Source organism: Oryctolagus cuniculus, chromosome 7 (genome assembly GCF_051225735.1).
Source record: "Oryctolagus cuniculus isolate XC-2025 breed Fujian yellow rabbit chromosome 7, ASM5122573v1, whole genome shotgun sequence".
Classification (NCBI taxonomy): domain Eukaryota; kingdom Metazoa; phylum Chordata; class Mammalia; order Lagomorpha; family Leporidae; genus Oryctolagus; species Oryctolagus cuniculus.
Genome location: NC_142873.1, coordinates 86,833,853 through 86,849,729, shown reverse-complemented (window position 1 = coordinate 86,849,729; position 15,877 = coordinate 86,833,853). Strand labels below are relative to the sequence as shown.

Below are 15,877 nucleotides of genomic sequence, written 5' to 3'. Positions count from 1 at the left end.
ATTATATAAGAACTCGAACCAGTTGAGCCATTGATACACTATAAGGTTATATTCTTTCATATAAAATATTTTTTTCTGGAGTTAATCCCCTTCTCTTTCATTTTCTTAGTTTTCTACTTACCAATTATGACTCTCACTAAATTCTGGCTGAATCCAAGAGCTCCTTTAAGTACAAACTAACCCGGTACCCTGGCAGCTCCTCTCTTCTCCCGAGAATTCAGTTCCAGAGCCCTCACCTCCTGCTCCAACATCCACTGGGGCTTTCTCACTCCTATTGAAGGCCATGGCTTTGGGAACTGCCTTCACCTCTTCCGTAAATTGGATTCCTCAGTTCCTGGATCTTCCTCTTTCTTTATGATTAATTTTGTAGCAAGTATCCTTCAATTGCTTCCTGTGAAAAGAAGTCTGAAAAGTGTATTTTGAGACCTCTTGTGACAGACACTGCCAGTTACCTGCGCAGTATTTATTCTTTCCTTCTTCCTGACTCTGTTGTTTAGGATTAGGGGCACACAAGAGCTTGGAGCCATGATTTCCGAACCCGGATCCACACTGGATCTCCTGGGAAGCCCAGGTTCCACCATAGGTGATCTGGCCCAATTGGTGTAGGTGCAAGCCAAGTATCAGGATATTTTTTAATTCACCAGGAGATTTTAATGTGCAACCAAAATTGCAAATCTCCACCATGAAGCTTGCCTGTATCTTCATTTCACAAATGAGACAGAGTAATCTGAATTTGCAATTTGCCCCCTACTGTAAGATTTGTCCAGTGCTCCTTCTTGCTCCCTGATTAATATTTTTAAAGGAGTAATGGCTTGTAAAATGATCAGAAATAAGGAAAATGTTATGTTAAAATATATTTACATTTCAAACATAATTTTTCTAACTAAAAAGTGGGGCGGGGGGCAGCCTTGTGGTGCAGTGGGCTAAGCCTTGGCCTGTGAAACCGACATCCAAGATCCCAGTACTGCTGTGAGTCCCAGCTGCTCTGCTTCTGATCCAGCTCCCTGATAATGTACCTGGGAAAGCAGCAGAAGATGGCCCAAGTGCTTAGGCCCCTCCTTGCCAGCCATGTGGGAGGTCCAGAAGGAATTCTGGGATCCTGGCTTCAGCCTGGCCTAGTCCCAGTTGTTGCAACCATTTGTAGAGTGAACCAATGGATGGAAAGTCTCTCTGTGTCTCTCATCCTCTTTTTCACTCTGCCTTTCAAATAAATACATAAATAAACAAACAAACCTTTAAAAACATCTGTAGCAGGGCATGCATTTGGCATAGCAATTAAGATGCCACTTGAGACACCAGCATGTTGTGTCAGAGTGCCTGGGTTCAAGTCCCACCTCTGCTTCTAATTCCATTCCTGCTAACGGGCACCCTCAGAAGCAGCAGGTGATGGCTCAAGAACTTGGATCCCTGCTACTCACATGGGAGATCCATGTTGAATTCCAGGCTCCTGGCTTTCCCAGGCACAGCCATTGAGGGTATTTGGGTAGTGAATCTGCAGATGGGAGCTCTCTGTCTCTTCAATAAGCAAAAATATAAACAAAAAATGCCAAAGCTTGGGCTGCAATCCCTAGCCCACTCAGCGTTCTCCACCTGAGCTGCACAATAGGTCACATGGCCTGCAGCTCTAGACGTGGATTAAATTGGTGGGAGGTGTGAACAGGGCAGCTGCATTTGATAAGCTTCCTGGGTGATTCTAACGTGCAGCCACGTGTGGGAACCACTGGCCATAAAATCACGCATTTGTTTCTCCCTTTCTTCAGCTCTCACACCCAACTTACCAAGTCTTCCTTCAAAATACATTATGGGTGGCCCTGGGCTGTGTCCACTGCAGCTTCCCTGGCCCAGGCACTGTCCTCTCTCACCTACCACCTGCAACGGCCTCCCCAGTCTCCACAGAGCAGCCAGAGAGGCCATTTTAAATGCATTAACCAGCTATCACTTCCCTGCTCAAAACACAGTAGGGGCTGCCCCTGCTCTCAGGGTGAAATCCAGTCCTCCTACCATGTCTGACCACTGTCCAGGGACTCCTGCCCACTCCTCCCACAAGCCCACTTCCCCCTCCTCGCTACACCATGCCAGCAGCCCTGGCCCTGCAACCCCTCCTGCAGCCATTCACCTTGCAGCTTCAACTGCCCTGCCACTGCTTACAGCCAAATGTCGCCTTGTTGGAGGACTCCTTAGCCACCCCATCAAATGTGCCTCCTGCCTCCCCCTGCCTCTCTTAGCATCTCTCTTTCATCATGAGACACAATCTCTATTGGTCTCCCCTACTGGAGGGCTTCATGAAGGCCCGGGCCTGCTTATCAGTGTGTACCCCAGCTTCTTGGAGAAAAGAAACAAGTCAGTGAATAAGACAACAGCCCTGACACCTTTCCTCTGTCAGTACCCTTTAAGATAAAATAATAACAATAATAGTAATCGTACAATAACAACAATAATGGAAAGTCTAAAATACTGATGTGAGCAGCTGAATTAAAAGCTTGGTTAAAAGCTTTGCTTGGCTAAGGTACCTTAGAGGGATTTAGGTAATAGAGCTGCCTGGTTTGCTGACGGAAGTCCTACATTATTTTATTCACTATTCTGATGTCTTTTCCAATAATTAATCATTCAGTGGATTTTTTTAAAAAATATTTATTTTATTTATTTGAAAGACAGAGTTACAGAGAGGCAGAGACAGAGAGAGAGGTCTTCCATCCGCTGTTTCATTCCCCAGATGGCCGCAATGACCAGAGTTGTGCCAATCCAAAGCCAGGATCCAGGAGCTTCCTCCAGGTCTCCCAAGCGGGCACAGGGGCCCAAAGACCTGGGCCATCCTCCATTACCATCCCAGGCCACAGCAGAGAGCCAGATCAGAAGAGGAGCAGCCGGGACCAGAACCAGCACCCACATGGGAGGCCAGCGCCCCAGGCCAGGGCTTTAACCCGCTGTGCCACAGTGCTGGCCCCTCAATGGATCATTTTTATGATAATTTGCTTTCTATTTGAGAGAAAGAATTCTCCTTCAAATGCAACATAAAAATAAAGCTTAAACACATTTAAAAAATAAAATTGATAAAGATACAGAATTTTTTAAATAATTTAGCATGCCTTTCTAAGTATGACAAAATTCAGAAGTTATGAAAATGATTGACAGATCTTAATACAAAAATTTAAGACTTCAAAAAGTTAAAAGACAAACTGGGAGAAAAAAATCTGCAATATATTTCAACAGGCAAAAGTTTACTATCTTACCCATAGAGAACTCTAAACTATTAACCAAAAAAGGCAAAATACAAATATACAAAATACAAAATAACAGGCAAAGGACCTGAACAAGACAAAAAAATTAATAACAACAAAAATTCACCAATAATCAGATCAGTGGAAATCTATCTTACTTTTTATTATCAAGAATGGAGAGAGGGACTCTAGTGAAACAAATGACAACTTTAAAGGGCAAGTGGCAGGACCTGTAAGTGTACCTATGATCAAGACATCAAACTTCTGCTGACTTATACTATAATTTCATATTAACCAGTCAGAAAGATGGCAATGAAGATGTGCATTGCAACCCTATTTGTAACTCTGTGTTACTTGAAAATGTCTATGACATAGTTAACTTTTTTTGAGTGGCAGAGAGAAAGTGACAGAGAAACAGGCCTCCCATCTTCTGTTTCACTCCCCAAATGTGTTCTAAGCCAGGCCTGAGTCAGGCCAAAGCCTGAAGCCAGGAACTCAATCTAGGTTTTATACATAAGTGGCAGGGACCCAACTACTTGGGCCACCACCTGATGCCTCCCAGGGTCCTCATTAGCAGGAAGCTAGAAGAGGGAGCACAGCTGGGACTCAGCTCCAGGCACTCCTGTATGGAATACAGGTGTCTTAACCAGCATCTTAACCACTGAGCCAAATGCCCGTTCCATGTAAAAAAAAATTTTTTTTTAAGTTACAAAACAGAGTGAAATCCTATTTTTCAAAAACTTGCAGCATTTATATCTAAACATAGACACTTTTAAAAGTCTAGAACTACATAAACCAGAAAAATATATATATATACATATTTTGGCAATCTCTGATATGAATTGTCTTCAAGTTTTTTCATTTTTTCTTCATTTTTGATGATCATATGCATACATCTTGATTTATCATTATGAGCTAAAATAAAGTATTTCAAAAAAGAATATGGCAATTAGATATTCGCCTGCCCTTGGTTTGTGGGGTAGGGAGGTAGAAAGTGAGAGGAGATGTACAGAGAACTAAAACTCCATGTCTCTCCAACAGTGGCCAGGTTGGCCACAGCAGGAGTGTCCCGGGCAGTCCAGCACGCAGAAGACTCCAGATCTATCCCAATAACCCCACTGTCATTGCTCACTCCAATTCCTCATGATTTGCTAGAAATGTGCAGTTGGTTGAGCCCCAATTTAAAAGGCAAAAGAGGAAACTTGGGTTACTTCTCAGCACTGTTCTTGGACTACAATTGGCCTGGTCCAATCCTAAGTACCCTGAAGGAAGGCCAAAGGGGCTTTTCACTTTCCATTAGAGCCACCCACAAAAGATGAGCAAGCTAAATGTTCAGGAGTTTCCCTAAAGACAGCCGTGCTACCAAGTTCCTATAAAATCATCTCCCATCACCACTTTGCTGCCTCAGACCCCCAAGAAAGCAGAACTGGGACTGGCCTTTTTCAAAGCACTTGTCCTGAGCACGCCATACTCCTTCCAAAAACATCAAGAAAAATCAGCTCTCTGGGGGCAGAGACACATGAAAGGGGAACTGCTCTCAGCAAGTCAGGAGATGATGACTCCCTAACAACATTATAGAGAAATCATCATTTTTTTCCTCAAGGCTCACCTTCATTTCAGATAAGCACAGCTTAGGGTCACATTACTCAATCCCTGTAGTTGGTATAAGTGGTATGACTGAATAAAGTCTACCATCTAAATTCTGGCTCTTCTTGAACTGCCCATATGGCAACTTTCCAGAATCTTTGGCCTCATGAGTTATCATTATTGCAAGTCAGCTGTTTTTGGATGAAAGTCTTTAGATGTATTCAAGGGAAGATAATAAAACACACACATCAAAGGAAAAGAGGAAGCAGCTCACCTGGCTGAGGGAGAGGAATGTGCACAGCGTGGCCCTGAAGTGGTCCCCTCCCACCATGGGAAAGGGGGCTAAGGCACAGCTCAGCACAAAATAGAAAGCTCAGCTGGAAGAAAGCTGAGAAAAGTAGGGAGGAAAAAACCCAAATGCCTACCAAAACAAACAAACCCACCCAAAACACGCCTTTCAACATTTGGTACTGAACAAAATATTGTAGGCTGTTTTTTTTTAAAGAAATCTCTATTGTATTGGAATGAAATTGATATTTTGAAATTTGATGATTGTTTACAGTCCTTGTCTCTACTGCAGTGTTTTTTTCTTCATACTTGTCAAACTCTTTACTTAGTGTAGGGTTAACCTTATGAGTATAAAAGTAAACTGGGGACTGGTGCTGTGGCACAGTAGGTTAATCCTCTGCTTGTGCGCTGGCATCCCATATGGGCACCAGTTCGAGTCCTGGCTGCTCCTCTTCCAATCCAGCTCTCTGCTGTGGCCTGGGAAAACAGCAGAAGATGGCCCAAGTCCTTGGGCCCCTGCACCTGCATGGGAGACCTAGAGGAAGATCCTGGCTTCTGCCTTCGGATCTGCTCAACTCCGGCCATTGCAGCCATTTGGGGAGTGAACCAGACGATGGAAAGCCTTTCTCTCTGTCTCTCCCTCTCATTGTCTGTAACTCTACCTCTCAAATAAATAAATAAATAAATAAATTTTTTTAAAAAAATTAAAGTAAACTGAAAAGAGATCTTTGTAAAACTTGAGTGGGAATAGAAGAGGGAGGAGGAAGAAGGGTGGGGCATGGACAGGAGGAAGGGGAGAGGAGGAAGTATCACTACGTTTCTGAATCTGTATATATGAAACTTATAAACTTTAAAATTTAAGAAAAAAAAAGAAATCCGGAAATGGACTTCCTTTCCTCTAAGAAGCCCTTGACATGTGACACAAGAGCTCACTGCAGAGTGATGTCACTCTTCAGAACCGACACGTGGAACTTGAGCTCCAGACCTCCGCTAAAGAGCGCAGCCTGGCTTCAGGGCAGGGTGCCTTGAACTTGCACAGCCCGAAGAGTTTTCTTTGACCACTATTTTTACTTTGAAAATGGTAACCACAAGAAACCACCTGGTTTTTCCACTGCATTTTAACAGTTGTCCTATTCTGAGTTCCACTTCACTGACAGAGAAGAGATAGCCAAAGAGAACGGCTTGTGACTATGATCATTCCTAACTTTCGGTTCTGTATTCTCTGTTCAAAATGTGTTTCCCAACCCTTTTCAATTGCTTCAGGGAGATATTTTGTATCTACTATTTTCTTTTTTAGAAACAACACTTCCCCTTTGGAAGAAGAGACTGTGGCCACGCCAACACTTCATCAGGGTTTATCAATCTTCTGATCCAGAAGGCTGAAGAGAGCTGTCATGCTCACCAAGGCCTCTGAATGGGAATGACCAGGGGAAGCCCGGGAAATGTGCCTGTTCTCCAAGAGCTCGGAACACAGCACCTGTTGATGGACGGCTTATTAAAGGCCGGAAGATTCCCAGCAACAGGAGTTCAACTTTGAGATGGGAAGAGGAAGATGAGCTCAAATCTCAGGAGACCTCTGACTCATCAAGAAGAAGCTGCTAAATTTCTCAAAACTTGTGCTGTTTGCTGAGCACTTCGCAGAGGAGCTAAGCAGTTTCCTGAAAGTGTGAAGTCCACATTCCACTTCTGGGGACAGCTCCTTGCGGTTGGCCCCTTCTGCACACAGAATCAGAATCTGCATCTTCATAGCCATAGACAAGCTCTCCCACTTCTCTTACTAACCCTTTCTTTCATTTTCAATGTACACGGGCACACTCTTCTGTCTCCACCAGTGCTGAACAACCACACATTTATCTATTTCTGACGGAAAGCCTTCAAAGGCTGTTTATTTGCACACAGAAGTGTGTGTCCCTTATTGTAATCATGGGAGCTGCTTCTGAAGACACTTGATATGATTAAAGAAAAAAAAATTGAGCCCTAAAGGAAATGTGTTAAGAAAAATACTAGAGTCAAATAAAAATGGAGGTTATACACCACACCCACCATAAGCACAAGTCCACTTACCAGCCCAGCCAGCACCGGGTAAATAAACTCAGAGTGTATTTGCATCTAGGGCTAAGGCGGAGGGAAGGAACGTTTAACTGCTTACCACCCGGCCCATTACAGGTCAGCACCTCAGTGTGAAGAGTTGTTAAGTTACAGGACATCAATCATTTCTGTGTAACAGCCACAGTTATCCAGATGTCCAAAAAGTTGTACCAAAGTTATGTTTTCAAAACTGGTCTTTCAAAAAAGTCTACCAAAAAATTACAAGAAGTCTTCAAAAAGATCAAGGAAATGAGTATTATGGAAAAATTATGCATGGATTTCAATTTTTGCAGCAAAGTCAGCTTATCTTTTCATTCCATTTCCCATGAGCTTTTTGAAATATTCTGATATATCTATATCTATATTTACATCATTCTTGCTGGGAAATAAGCAAATTCTCCTCTTGAATTCTGGTTTCCCTTGCTAAAATTAAGTCTGTTTATAACACGGGGAGCAGCACGCAGGAACGTCTCAACACTATTTTAAGAAAGTCTAACCACCCTCCACTGTAGTTGCATTGAGAACTGGGAAAGGGGAAGCCAAGGCGGGTTGGTTCACACCACCTGGTTCGCTGAGCTTGGGTGGATGGAGCTTGGACCAAGGAGGCCAGGCCCCTTGGCAGCGCTCCGGGCTGAACTGTGCGCCTTTTCATGAAGGCACAGGAACTGGAGCTAACCACACTCCCACCTGAGAAAAAGGCCTGTGTGTTTCGGAAAGCCAAGCCCTGCCTTATGTAACTACGTGTAAGCAGTTCATAGAAGCGAGTCCGAAGCAGCAAGAAAGCGCTGGTCTAGGACAGCAAAGCGACTTTAAGAGGACTTCTCCGAGTCCAATACCCTGAGAGCGGCCAGCTCCGATGGCTCCCCTGACCGTGAACCTGGAAACATCTGATCCTGTCTCCAGGTTCCTTGCCCAGGAAAAAAGGATCAGACTGTCTATCGCCTTCTAAAACTTTTCACTGCTCAGGGGATTGGGAACAGGAAAACCCATTCTCTTCACACCCATTCCAGCCTCTCTGGGAAATGTCCCCTTCCAAGCCGGGCCTCCCTTCTCTTACCTTTCCTGACAGCCGCCCGGTGCGCGCTGATCCCGGCGCAGAAAGGCTAGAGGCAGAGCACTCGGTGCGCACCCGGAGGGACGCGGAGCGTGGCCAGGCGTCCCCGTCCCGCCCCAAGTCACCACCTCCGCCCCGCCGCCCGCCGCCCGCCGCCCGCCACTGGCTGAGCCAGGAGCTTCTCGACTTGCTGCACCGAGGGACCTTTTCCACGTGTCAGCGAGCCGGCCTCTCCGCGCTCCCAGAGGCGGGGGGCAGCGAGACTGAGCCAGGAGTGGACGGTAGGGGATGGCGTCAAGGTGCCGGCGCGCGAACACGCGTGGAAGGAAAGCGAGCGTGAAAGGGCTGGTGGGATGGAGAGGTTGCGTAACCCCGGCGCGCCCCTGGGGTGGCTGACCTGTGACGAGGGCCCTGGGACAGGCCCAAGGCTCGGTTCCACGCGGGTAGGTCCATCGTCTCCACACCTCCAGGCATAGCTTAGCCCACGAGTCGCAGGAGGAGGACACCGAGCTCGGGACGGCAGCACCTGCCTCCGCCCCAGGATCGGGTGCTGCCGCGCTCGCGTCCGGGCGCCCTGCCCTTTGGCCCGCCCACTCCAGATCCGGGGCGTCTGCCAGGAGGTAGCGCAGGCGAAAAGCGTTTTATTAAGGGAACGGCGCTGCCCGTGCACCCTGAAGCCCGCCCCGCGGCGGCCGCGCCCGGCACACCCAGCCCTCGGCGGGGCCCTCCTGCGCGCCTACGCTGCTTTCTCCGTACTTGTCCGCACATTCGGTGCGTTCCTTCTGCAGCCCCTGTCTGCCGATTTGTTGCTTCAAATCCGTACGAATGCGTTCGGGAAACACTCGCTGCCTTCCCAGCCGAGGGTGGGTACCGTGTTCTCCCACATGCCAAGCATGCGGCCCTCTCCCCTGAAGACTTCACACTGAACTGGCACGTTTGTCCATCCCCCGCGTGTCTGCGTGCTGAAGTACAAGGACGCACTCAGACACCGGGCGTGATTCCGGGATGTAGAAAGCGCGCCCGGTGCCCAAGGAATGGAAAACTGGATTGTGCTTGGCTCACGTTGGCAAGCTGGAGCGGGCACCTTGCGCAGGGAGTGCCGGCCCGCGTGGCCCGGGGGCGCGCGCGGAGCCAGGGCACAAACCCACCCCACGCGGGGCGGCCTCAGTATGGACAGGGATATGCCACTCCTGTGCACATGAGGCAGACGCCTGTGGGAAACCGGACAAGACCATCGGCCGCTGCTCGTGAATCCTAGACTGGGACATTGCAGGCTCACGGTCCAAGCGCCAAGTTCATCTGAAGGTGCTGGTGACAGCGGTGACGCAGGGAAAGCTAGTTCAGAGGAATCCTTCTCCCACTGCTCACTTGGGCGCAGGTCAGCAGTCCCAAGTCCAGGCTACCTGGGCCAGCAAGTGTGTAGAGTCTGTGGCTTTAGTTGAGGCGAAGGATACTCCTCCAGGTAATCAATCAACACTGGTCCATGACTCCAGGTAGGAGCAGCTGGACACAGTGGTGTATATGAACTCGTACAAAACTGCCCTGCTTTTGAAAATCACTGCCAAGGACCTCTGGTGGGGGGAGAGGGGGCTCCATTCTAATGCTCCTTTCATCGGAGGTGCCCGCTGGGTACAGAGAGCTGGAAGAGCCTCTGTGCAGTCACAGCTCCCTGAAGGTGGGTGGAATAGCCACGTGGTCTGACCTCTTTATGGCAGAAGGGGGAAGAAGAGTTAAGGCGCTGGTCTTCTGGTAAGGATGTGGGCCCCAGCAAAGGAGGCAGACCAGCTTGACAGGAGAGTGCTAGAAGTATTTTGCAAGAAAGTATACATAAGATATTAACTTTCATGCTAAAGAACTGTAAAGCCTTTAGAAAGTAAACAACAACAGGCCGGTGCCACAGCTCAACAGGCTAATCCTCCGCCTAGCGGCGCCGGCACACCGGGTTCTAGTCCCGGTCGGGGCACCGGATTCTGTCCCGGTTGCCCCTCTTCCAGGCCATCTCTCTGCTGTGGCCAGGGAGTGCAGTGGAGGATGGCCCAAGTGCTTGGGCCCTGCACTCCATGGGAGACCAGGAGAAGCACCTGGCTCCTACCTTCGGATCAGCGCGGTGCGCCGGCCACAGCGCACCGGCCATGGAGGCCATTGGAGGGTGAACCAACGGCAAAGGAAGACCTTTCTCTCTGTCTCTCTCTCTCTCACTATCCACTCTGCCTGTCAAAAAAAAAAAAAAAAAAAAAAAAAAAAAGTACACAACAACAAAACCCTACCAGGAAGGGGAAAACCTACTAGTTACAAAATACCAAGACTTCAGTCAGTACAACAGCCCCTTTAGAAGGCAAATGCAAACTAGGACACAGAGGGGGTTTTTTGGTTTTGGTTTTGGTTTGTGTGTGTGTGTGTGTGTGTGTGTGTAAATGTCTCATGATGAAAACTCTAAGCAAACTGGGTATAGAAGGAACAGTCCTCAACAATCAAAGCAATGTATGAAAAACCCATGGCAGGCATCCTATTGAATGGGGAAAAGTTGGAAGCATTTCCACTGAGATCTGGTACCAGACAGGGATGCCCACTCTCACCATTGCTATTCAATATAGTTCTGGAAGTTTTAGCCAGAGCCATTAGGCAAGAAAAAGAAATTAGAGAGATACAAATTGGGAAGGAAAAAGTCAAACTATCCCTCTTTTCAGATGATATAATTCATTATTTAGGGGATACAAGGAACTCTACCAAGAGACTATTGGAACTCATAGAAGAGATTGGCAAAGTAGCAGGATATAAAATCAACGCACAAAAATCAACAGCCTTTGTACACACAGGCAATGCCACATCTGAGAAAGAACTTCTATGATCAATCCCATTCACAATAGCTACAAAAACAATCAAATACCTTGGAATAAACTTAACCAAGGACATCAAAGATCTCTACGATGAGAATTATAAAATCTTAAAGAAATAGAAGAGGATACCAAAAAAATGGGAAAATTTCCCATGCTCATAGACTGGAAGAATCAATATCATCAAAATGTCCATTCTCCCAAAAGCAATTTATAGATTCAATGCGATACCAATCAAAAATACCAAAGACATTCTTCTCAGATCTAGAAAAAATGATGCTGAAATTCATATGGAGGCACAGGAGACCTTGAATAGCTAAAGCAATCTTGTACAACAGAAACAAAGCCAGAGTCATCACAATATCCGATTTCAGGACATACTACAGGGCAATTATAATCAAAACAGCATGGTACTGGTACAGAAACAGATGGATAGACCAATGGAACAGAACAGAAAAACCAGAAATCAATCCAAACATCTACAGCCAACTTAAATTTGATCAAGGATCTGAAACCAATACCTGGAGCAAGGACAGTCTATTCAATAAATGGTGCTGGGAAAACTGGATTTCCACATGCAGAAGCATGAAGTAAGACCCACTCAACATGGATTAAAGATCTAAATCTACAACCTGACACCATCAGATTATTAGGGAACATTGGAGAAACCCTGCAAGATATAGGCACAGGCAAAGACTTCTTGGAAAAGACCCTGGAGGCACAGGCAGTCAAAGCCAAAATTAACAATTGGGATATCCTTTTAACACGCATAGGATCTGAACTGATGCTTCCTGTCTAATTTCTGATATTAGTGATTTCTGTCTTTTTTCCTTGTTAGCCTGCCTAGCAGCTTATTGATTTTATTGATTAATTTTCTCTATTAATCTCCTGTTTCCAATTTGCTTTTTACTGTAATTTTATTTTTTTCTGTTTACATAAGATTTACTTTTCGTTTTCCAGTTCCTAATGTGGAAGCTTGGATGCTTAATTTTAGTTCTTTCTAAAATGACTTCAATGTTATAAATTTGCTCTGGGCATTGCTTTTGCTAAATCCTACTATATATATATATATTTTTTTTTTAAGATTTATTTGAAAGACAGAGTGTGTGTGTGTGTGTGTGAGAGAGAGAGAGAGAGAGAGAGAGAGAGAAAGAGAGATCTTCCATCTGCTGGTTCACTCCTCAAATGCCTGCAACAGCCACAGCTGGGGCAGGCAGGAGCCAGGAGCCAGAAACTCACCCTGACTTCCCATATGGGTGGCAGGGACCCACGTACTTGGGCTGTCTTCTGCTGCTCTCTTAGGTGCATTAGCAGCAAACTGGATAGGAAGCAGAGGGGCTGAGCTGCAAATGTCGGTGCTGCAAGGGGCATCTTAAGCCACTGTGCCATGAGGCTGGCCCCATCCCACAATATTTTGTTAGTTCAAAATAATTTTTAATTTCTCTTGATATTTCTTATTTAGGTTTTAATTTTTTTCATTTAAAAAAATATAAAAAAATTTAATTCACAGGTCATATCAAAACAGGTGGCAGACTACATTTGGGCCTCAGACTATTATTTGCCAGCTCTGCTTTTAAAAGTATTTCCTTTCTCCCTTTTTTCATGGTGACAGCTTTATCTTATAACAAGTTCCCAAATATATACGAGTATGCTCATGCTTCTAAGTTCTATTTGCTATTCATTGGTCTCTTTGTTCTTCTGTTAATACCATATTAATTGCATTTAGATATTCTTTTATAAAAAATGATGACTTTGTAATATGGCTTAATATTGAATAGGCTGAATCTCTCATCTTTTCACTTCCATTATTTTTAGGGCCAGGCAGGAGCTAAGAGCTGGGAACACAATCCACATCTCCCATATGCATAACAGGAACCCACTACTTGAGCCATGCAATATGAGATATGGGCAACTTAGGCAAATATCCATCCCTGTCCTTTTCAAACTTGACTTGACAACTCATGGATGGACCTTTGCCTCATATGAATTTTAGAGTTTATTTTTTAATTTAAAATAAACTATAATTTTTATTGCTGTTAGATTATATTCACAGATTAATTTCAAGAGAGTTGAATCTTTACTGTGTTGAGTTGTCCCCATTCATAAACTCTTTATATCTGTAATTATTCAGATCTTTGTCATTTTACAATGGAGTTTTAAATATTTTTTCTGGGAAGATCTTGTGCTTTCTATGTTAAGATGCTTATCAGATAATCTGTAATTTTTGTTTCTACTGTGATTTTTATTTCTATTAAATTTTCTATATGATTATTAATAGTAAAGAAGAAGCACAGAGAGTTTTTGACATTCACAGCTAACATCCTTGCCAAATCCTCTAATAAGTTTGGAGAATTTGTTGACTTATCAGACTTTATGTAGCTCATTATATCTGCAAATGATGAATTATTTTATCTTTTTTAAAAAATCATTCCACAGGTTTTCTTTTTTTAAAGATTTATTTACTATTTATTTGAAAGAGGAACAGAGAGGCAGAGGCAGACATAAAGAGGGAGAGGGAGAGAGAGAGAGAGGGAGAGAGGGGAGGAGGGAGAGAGAGAGGGAAAGAGAGAGAGAGAGATCTTCCATCTGCTGGTTTACTCCCCAAATGGCCACAACAGCCAGAGCTGGGCCCATCCAAGGTCAGGAGCCAGGAGCCAGGAACCAGTAGTTTTTTCCGGGTCTCCTATGTGATTGGAAGTGGAGCAGCTGGGTCTTAAACCCCTGCCTATATGGGATGCCAGCACTGCAGGCAGCAGCTTTACACACTATGCCACAGCACCAGCCCCTGGATTCTACCAATTTTCTTCTAACTCACATATCTCTATTTTTATGTATTAGTTTAATTTGAAAATGATAAACAGACAAAAAGGTTAAAATTCAGTATGTATTAGATATTTTAAAGTTTTATCAAAAAAGAAAATGGTATTTGAATTATTTAAAGCACAACATCAGTAAACTCAAAGTCTAAAAATGGATTTTAACAAACAACACAAATCTAAGAATGTCCAAGAAGATAACTATAAATATCCAAGAAGGTAGCTATAAAGCTATTTACTTGAGGTTTCTCTTATGACCAGTAAGACCAGTCTGGGCCGGCACCGCGGCTCACTAGGCTAATCCTCCGCCTTGCGACGCCGGCACATCGGGTTCTAGTCCCGGTCGGGGCGCCAGATTCTGTCCTGGTTGCCCCTCTTCCAGGCCAGCTCTCTGCTGTGGCCAGGGAGTGCAGTGGAGGATGGCCCAAGTCCTTAGGCCCTGCACCCCATGGGAGACCAGGATAAGTACCTGGCTCCTGCCATCGGATCAGTGTGGTGCGCCAACCGCAGCTCGCCGGCCATGGCGGCCATTGGAGGGTGAACCAACGGCAAAAGGAAGACCTTTCTCTGTCTCTCTCTCTCTCTCTCTGCCCACTCTGCATGTCAAAAAAAAAAAAAAAAAAAAAAAAAAAAAAAAAAAAAAAAGACCAGTCTGATTCCCAAGCCTTTCAGACAGTTTATTATTTATTCCCACAGAAAAGTTTATCTATTCCTGGTCCATCTCTGGCCATGAGGCTACCACCAACCACTCGGATAACAATCATTGTGTGCAAGCTAAAACTGCAGCTTGCTGACCTCTCCTTGTGACTTGACAAATGAGAATCTCTGCTGGGGTTACGTTGGCATCCGTGACTTCAGTAAGGTCCCTGGTGAATCTTATGCCCACATGCTTGAGAATCATTATGGGCCATGGGGGGAAAGGGACAGAGATCCTGACCTCCAAAAACAGGTATCACCAACAAAAATCCAGTTCTGATCCCCTGGGCCAGGGAGAACAGAAGCCTACAAGAAGAAATGACTTCTGTTCTTAGTACTACCTTGCCATTCTCTATGTCAAGTAGATACATATCAACAGAACTCTAAAATGATTGGCATATCATATATCTGTCTACTCAGATCAAGCCAGAGTTCTTGTTTGGGAAGTTATAAAAAGTTAGGAAACAGTAGAGCTATTCTCTTATGGTTGGAATAACTAAAAGTTGGGCCTTGGAATATCAGGGACTACTGCTCCCCTAAGAAAGCTTGGAGAATCAGAGAATGACATGAGGGCACCAAGTCACCTGCTGTAATTTCAGAGAAGAACCAGAACAACTTGAGAGCAAAGCCACACTCCAGCCCCAATCCTGGGTCAGTGGTTTCATGTTTCCCTGAAAGTCTTATTGTTTCTCTAAAAATCTCACAAGGAGTTAAAGGAAAGGATTTATCAGACAATGAATATGATTTAGAATTTCACACTGCATCCTAATAATTCCAAAAATAATTGTGTTAACAATATTAGAGCCAAGCGCTCCCCTATACCCACCCTGCCACCAAAAACTCACTTGGAGGTTTAGATTTTTCATTCTTTAAAAGTCACAGGTACTACAAAAATAATATAGACCTAATGCAAGCGCTCACTTTTCCAAATCTAGAGTATTATGGTTAACATTGATTAAATACTAAGATTTCAGTGTCCAAATGCTATATTCATTAAGCTCTTGACACAAAAATTTAAAACTAGTTTCTTCTAAAAAATAAATTTGCTTTGAGAAAATGTTTATTGCAATCAATGAGTTATTTCCATTTAAATAAATATTGTACAAAACTAATATTCATGTTGTAAAAATCCCTGTGATTACCAATCAGCAGTCTATAAAGAGTACACACTATTTTTGTCTTTTTAAAAATTATTATTATTTGAGAGAGTGTTCCTGTGTGCTGACTCACTCCCCTAGTGTCCACAATGGCCAGAGCTGGGCCAGGCATCAGGAGGCAGGGACACAACCCAGATCT

General features: G+C 44.6%; 1 protein-coding gene across 3 annotated transcripts in view; it reads right to left on the bottom strand.

The window, feature by feature from the left end:
- The window catches only part of MCOLN2 (mucolipin TRP cation channel 2), a 73,041-nt gene extending 64,168 nt beyond the window's left edge, over positions 1–8,873 (bottom strand). The window contains exon 1 of one of the 3 annotated variants that reach the window (XR_016237225.1): positions 8,633–8,853. Coding sequence is in view for 1 of the 3 variants with exons in the window: in XM_008264961.5 (XP_008263183.3) it covers positions 8,633–8,709 (77 nt within the window). In the remaining 2 variants the exon portion in view is untranslated. Of the gene's footprint in view, positions 1–8,238; positions 8,435–8,632 lie in introns of those variants that run through there. The other 2 variants (XM_008264961.5, XM_008264962.5) reach the window with 2 other exon arrangements.
- Positions 8,874–15,877: the final 7,004 nt, after the last annotated feature.